At 51.0% G+C, this 6,271-nt stretch overlaps 1 protein-coding gene across 1 annotated transcript; it reads right to left on the bottom strand.

Moving 5' to 3' along the window:
• Positions 1-1,296: 1,296 nt before the first annotated feature.
• LRRC52 (leucine rich repeat containing 52) lies at positions 1,297-5,501 on the bottom strand. Its single transcript, XM_009320719.1, has 2 exons — positions 4,877-5,501; positions 1,297-1,556 (listed from the first exon to the last, which is right to left on the bottom strand). The coding sequence occupies exons 1-2, from the start codon at positions 5,499-5,501 to the stop codon at positions 1,297-1,299; spliced, it is 885 nt and encodes a 294-aa protein (XP_009318994.1).
• Positions 5,502-6,271: the final 770 nt, after the last annotated feature.

Here is a 6,271-nt window from a genome sequence, read left to right as displayed (position 1 = left end):
CTGCCGGCGGTGCAGACCGGTGCGCGGTGAGGTCGTGATCAGCCTGGTGGGGGAACTAGTCGTGTGTTGAGAGGTGAATTTGACACGGATTCGTGTGGCTCTGCAGAGGGTTTTGCCGCGCCAGTGTCTTCCAGCACGCCACGAGGGTTGCTAAGGGGGCATGTCCTATCCAGTAGCTCTGCATATGTGTCCCCAGCACATACGTATCCGTAGCAGACTGCACTGCTGTGCCCACTTTTAACCTTTTTTGTCATACCGATTATACCTAAGACAAAGATTTCAGCTTTGATTCACAGTCTACAGTTTAATGGCTGTAAGACAGTATGGTAATTTATACCATGCTCGCTGAAATCTGCTCCCGCTTTTCCCTTTTATGTCACCAGATCCCGCTAGTATTGGATGAAGAAGCCAGTGTTTCACACGTGGAGTTGCTGTACTCGGTCGTGTAAGCAGATACTTCTCTTGGCAATTACCAGCGTTAGTGATATGAAGGATCTTATTTACAAGTTCCTTTATTCAGGTCTGTATATGCAACCCCAGGACTTTGGCATCGAAACACGAGCTATTTCCAAGAATGCTTGGAGTGTGTAAGCAGTATTTTTTACATTAAAAACATTCCAGTTTTAGGGATATGTGATACAAAACTGGAGCTGGACTTTCCAGTTCTGTAAACGTGCATAAACCGGTGGAGGTACAGGGGGTCTGGCCGCAGGGGGACAGATGGTGTCTTTTGCTGTCGCCAGTGTAATGGGGAAGAAAGCAAGACGCAGTGGGATCCCGGGCCCCTAAAAGTCCTGGTTTTAATCTCTTTGCTCATGTACCTGCCTTTCCGCAGCAGAAAGTTCTCAGATTCCCTGGGGTTCCAGTGAGCTATCTGGGCTGGTCCCCATAAGCTCTGCAGGGCTTTCTGGTCAAAAAGGCCTCTGTGAACTCCCCGGCTGCAGCAGAGTGCTGGGGCCTTTCCCGTATTTCAGATCGTACCTCTTCAAGCCGGTCCCTATGACCCTGCTTTTCTGCGGTCTCGTGGTAAAGCGGGAGTGTAAATGCCTGGCACTGTGCATACTTCTCATGCCCCCCCCAAATGAGTATCTTGCCAATATCCTGAGTCCCAGTGGAAGAAGACAAGTGGAGGTAGCACAGTGAGTGAAATTGGAGCACAGAGACTTTCTTCTCTTGCAGTTTTATTTCACTTCAAAAAAATAGCATCTAGAGTGGGACATCATGTGGGAAATCAGGCAGGAACGGCCTGCCTTCAGTTCCCACGACGGGAATTCAGAAAGATTTGTAGGGCTGGTCCTAAGTGACTGTGTCTTCCTCCGCCTCTCCCCTGCCCTCCTCTCCCTTTGAAGTGTGGACTTTGTAGATGACAGCACAGATACCAGCCAGCCAGGCTGCCACAGTGCCGGCAAAGAATATGCAGAAGCCAATGAGACACAGAAAGATGTAGTCTCGCTTGTACAGCTGGGTCAGGCAGTTGAAGTGGAGCTGTGCCTCCACTGCAGGCATTTTCAGGGCATGTAGGCCTTCTGGGGTGTAGCAGGTGATGTTGTCAGCATCTGCAGAGGGAAAAGCAGAAGCAAAACTCTCTTGCCTGTGTCTTAAGCATTAATGAACTGGAGTCCTGCTAGGAAAATGGTGGAGGAGTTTGCTGAACTCCTGAAAAATGTCTACAGACTTCACACCTCTCCCCCTCCGTGGCTTAAGTGAAATCAGACAGGCAAACGCGTGCCAAACCCTTGCCAAACCACAATTGCCAGGTTGCCAGAACGATTTCTGTGGTGTTGCCTCCATACGAAAATATTGCCCGTCCGATTATGCCACTGCGGAAAACTGCTGTCCTTGCACTGTCCATCTCTGCTGATTGAGCACTTTTATTTTAATATAAGAGCACTTGTGTGTGTTTTTTTTAATCCCAAACACCTTCTGAAGTGACATAGTCTAAATTATGCTGGAATAATGAGGCTTGGGCGCAGGGAGTCAAGTTTGACAACTAGGGTGGTTTGCAGTTAGGCATAGCCTCAACTACTCTGTGAGAGAGGAATAAGAAACTCATCAATGATTCAGTTCCACTGAAATAACGACTATACCCTGTCGTATTGTAATATACACAGTGTTAAAACAGATGCTGGCTTTTCCCTCTGAAGTTAGTGAAGGCTGAGCGTCGTAAAAAGTACCGTCTCCTTTTGGTGTCTGTAGAAGCACCGTGTGCCCTCAGCCACAGCCCTTTCCTTCCCCTGCAGGTTTTGAACTCCCCAGGGCCAGAGTTACTGTGCCAGACACAGGCTGGTCACTGCTTGATGCACTGGATAGGTGGGCCTGAGGGAAAGGGAGCAGTGGAGAGGAACAAGCTACAGGGGCTTTATGTTACATTACATTACATTATATCGTATATTACTGAGTGATATAGCTGCAGTGGTTGTTCATGCTGGTATCTCTCATTGTCCTGAATATAACCGGACAGCTTTTATCTCTCCATTACCCAAATCCATCTAGATTTGGGCAACTTCATGTCAGCACCCAGACTGCACAGATCCAGCTGAGCACAAAACACTGGTGCAATGATGTTCCGTGAAGCAGCAGCAGCTTTTTAAAGGCTGGGATGGGGATCTGCTTGCAGCAGATATCAGGGCTCTGTCCCACCATCCCTTTGCTCCGGAGCTGCCAGCTCCTGTCACAGCCCTCGGTTAGGGCCACCTAGTCCCAATGAAGAGGGAGCTGCCTTTCCTGCCTAAAGGCAGGCAGGTGTTTGTGATACAGGGTGTCCAGCCTGTGTACACTTAACAGCAGCATGAAAGCTTTGCACAGCTCTCACACCAGTCCCGGGAGACACATGGCCTCCTGCGGACTCGCCCACTGCATCTCGCCAGGACACAGCAAAGTCCAACACAGCAGGGAAGTGGATCAGCCTCCGCAGGCTCACTGGTTTCTTTGGCTTTCCCATTTTCCATAGCGCGGCGCAGGGATCCATACTCATACACCCAGTCTTTGCTGCTACTTCCTTGTCTACTCCTACCCTCTCAAATTGCCTGCAGTGAGCTTTATTTTCCTGTTCCGGAGTTCAGTGTGTTGTCTCCAATCTTACTGATAAGAACGGTACTTTTTTGCACTGTTCCGTAACTGCCTTTAACATATATGAGGAAAATAAAAAACTTCACTGTCTATAGGGAGCTTACTACATCTAATAAGACACAGAGATGTCCTTAATTCGGTTCTGTCCTAACACCACCTTCCATTTGCCCTTCCCTTTTCTCCCCTGGGGCTCTTTTGTGCCCCTTTCTTATTCGATAGACAGACTTTCTCAAACAACTCCTCTTTCGCAGCTCTCTCTCACCATTGTGTCCTGCATTACTGAAAACCAAGCTTTCTTCATGAGTATGTGTTGTGCTGTGTTCCGTTTCAGTTTGGAAAATCAAGTTCATGTGCTGCAGCTGCAGAACAAAGCTTTGCCCTTGGGACCAGTGTTCTTCTGGGAAAGGGAACTGGTGATTATCTTGCCTCATGAACACTCGGTGTCCACGGCCCAGTTGTAGAATCTCTCAATATGGTGGGAAATAGCCGATTTTGGGATCCCAGATGATGTAAGGAAAGAAGTCCTGGAGACCCTGTTTTCAAGAAATGGCTTTTATTCAGAATCAAGCCGCACTGTGCTGCTGCTGCCCATGGGACTCAGTGCTCACCTGCATTGCATTTCTTGTAGTGGAAAACTTAAAATAAAAGAGAGCCAATTTGCTCTGGGGTGCTGGAGGAAGAGTGTGAACATATGGAGCCTCCCAGCCATAAGGATACAGATGCTTTTCTGAGTGCAACTTGTGTTCTGTTTCACTCTGACCATCAAATGTCAGCTGGGACCCAAACCAGAGCTCCCATGGGAACAGCAAAACATCTTTCTCTGACTTCTGAGCATTGGGTCACAGTCTGATACAGAGGATCAGCCAAATGTACCTGCTCTGTGGACTGAGGAGCACTGTGACAGCTGGAGGTTGCAGGATTTGTAATTTTTATCTGTCCTAGCACAACAGCTGCTGTGCTCTTAAGGCAAAGGGCATTGTGTTCACTCTTCATGTACAGAAATGGGTCGATGGGGAGCAGGGTGTGATCACAGCCCCATGGAAGTCAGCAGCTAAACTCTTGCTGGCTTCCACACTACCCAAACTTTTCCCGGATGCCCTGTCAGTGAGAGATGAGAGCAGAAGAGGAGCTGCCTAGCTTTCAACCCAGCTTTGTTTTCAGCATTGAGCAGAATTGCACAAATGAGGTCTGCCTGCCAGGCATGTTGTGCAAGAAGAGGCTAGCAGGAGGTGTTGGAGGTGAAGGGGACACTGGCTGAACGGTGCAGAGCTAGGGCCGGAGAGGCTGCCCCGAGCAGGTCAGAACAGAGGCAGGAGAGCGTTTCCACAGAGAGGTGGGTTAACTGATCGCTACGGACACACTGGTACTGCAGCAAACGATCAGAACAGATGGAGACAAGGCAGGAAATTCAGAGCAGCAGCTTTCCCAGTGCAGATCTCCCCAGAGCCACATTGGGCTCCTCGTTCTTGGCGTTGCAGCCACAGGATGCTGTGATTCGTGGGCACAGGGACACCTCCTGAGGCTGGAGCCAGGCGTTTTAGAGCGGCAGGAATGTCCTAGCTACAGGCTACATTTCCCTGACTGTCCTGAGGATGTGAGCAAGTGTGACTCTCTGTGGGTGGAGTGTGTGTAACGCAGCTGCTCAGATCCATGTTTTGTGCAACACCAGAAGATGGGACCCACAGTCGACATGCAGTGGCACAGCCCTGTGAGCTGAAGTTTTGGGGAAGAGAACAGAGGGGCCTCTCCGTTCCACACAGATCTGCAGGAGCAGGGAGGAGAGAGGTCCTGGTCACACAGCCCTCACCTGGAAAATGAACGTTGCTCTCTGTCATCCAGGTGATGAAGTCCAAAAAGGAACAGTTGCAGTGCCACAGGTTGTCACTGAGCCCCAGAAACCTCAGGTTGGGCAGGTCCCGGACAGTGCTGGTGTCCAGGAACGTTAAGCCCGTCCGGCTCACATCCAGGTGCCTCAGCCAGGTGTTGTTGGCAAAAGCATCCTTCTCTATGGTCACAAGGTTGGGATTGTCTGACATCTTCAGCACCACCAGGCTGAGGAGGTGTGAGAAGGTGCTGAAGGTGGCCTGTGTGAGGTTGTTGAAGCTGAGGTCCAGATAGACAAGCTTAGCCACACCAATGAAAGTGAAATCAAGGTCATTCCCCAGGAGGTTCTTCCTGCAGTCCAGATAGACCAAGTCAGCCAAGAAGCTCAATTCCACTGCTGGCAGGTATGAGATGTTGTTTGCCGCCAGAATCAGCTGCCTGGTGTCCAGCGGGATGGCCGCAGGGAACTCCTGCAATTGCTGCCCTGTGCAGTTCACTTCCAGGTACTGACAGCTACACCTGCTTGGGCAGTTGATCCTCTCCGATGCCATCCCCATCCCCAAAAGAAACATGAGGCTCAGGGGCCACGGTCTACCGGAAGGAGACATGGTCTAAGACCTTCCAGGCCGCTCAGCCCTCTGTGGACTGCGAGCAGCCCTACGGAAGCTGCGTTACTGTCACAGCCATGTCGAGGAGGTGTCCAACTGCAAGGCTGTCAGGAAGCACTTTCCGTCTGTGACTCACCTGACTCCTTGGCAGAGCGCCCAGCTGGAAACCGAGCCTGGTTTCTACATTGGCAAGTGCAGAACAGTGGCTGGAACATCTCCATGCCACACTCGGTGCCACATGACACCTCTGTGATGTCAATGGCTTGCAAAAGCTGCCCAGCTTCAGGGACAGTGCCGTGACCTCACTGGCAGAGTGGGAGCTGCTTTCAGCTGAGTGGACATGCAGGGAAGACGTGAATTGGATGAGAGCATCAAAACTGTGCTGGGCAAGTGTGAACAGTGCAAATTTTGTCACAAATGGTGTCAAACTGCAAGAGGTGGTCACTTGTACTGATTAAGCAAGAGAGCCCTGCTGCACTGGCTTGGTTTTGTCTCCTTTCAGGTGGCAGGAGAAGGCAGCTAGGGAGGTTCTTCCAGAGGCATTTTTACCGAGGGCAACTTTTCCAAAGCCGCCCCAGCTCCCTCTGCTGACTTGCCATGCATGCCATGTTCCTCCGCCTGCCCACCCCTCTGCAGGAGGACCTGCCCTGTCCCCGACAGAGGGCCGCTGGTTGTAGGTGCCCGCGCAGCATTAAGCACACCAAGCCGGCCTGCTGGCGACCTTCCAAAGCCCCGGGGCTGTACGGCGCGGGGCCCGCCCTGACAGCGGT

This window comes from Pygoscelis adeliae, unplaced genomic scaffold (assembly GCF_000699105.1).
Source record: "Pygoscelis adeliae isolate BGI_AS28 unplaced genomic scaffold, ASM69910v1 Scaffold402, whole genome shotgun sequence".
NCBI classification, from domain to species: Eukaryota; Metazoa; Chordata; class Aves; order Sphenisciformes; family Spheniscidae; genus Pygoscelis; species Pygoscelis adeliae.
Note: the sequence above shows the minus strand (reverse complement) of the source record. Positions and strands in the feature narration are given on the sequence as shown.

What these genes read in the sequence shown, in the direction of transcription:
- LRRC52 (XM_009320719.1), bottom strand. Translation starts at nt 5,501, where the DNA reads ATGTCTCCTTCCGGTAGACCGTGGCCCCTGAGCCTCATGTTTCTTTTG. An exon ending in GAGCAACGTTCATTTTCCAG is followed by an intron (nt 1,557 to 4,876) that starts GTGAGGGCTGTG and finishes TTCCCTCTGCAG; the next exon opens with ATGCTGACAACATCACCTGC.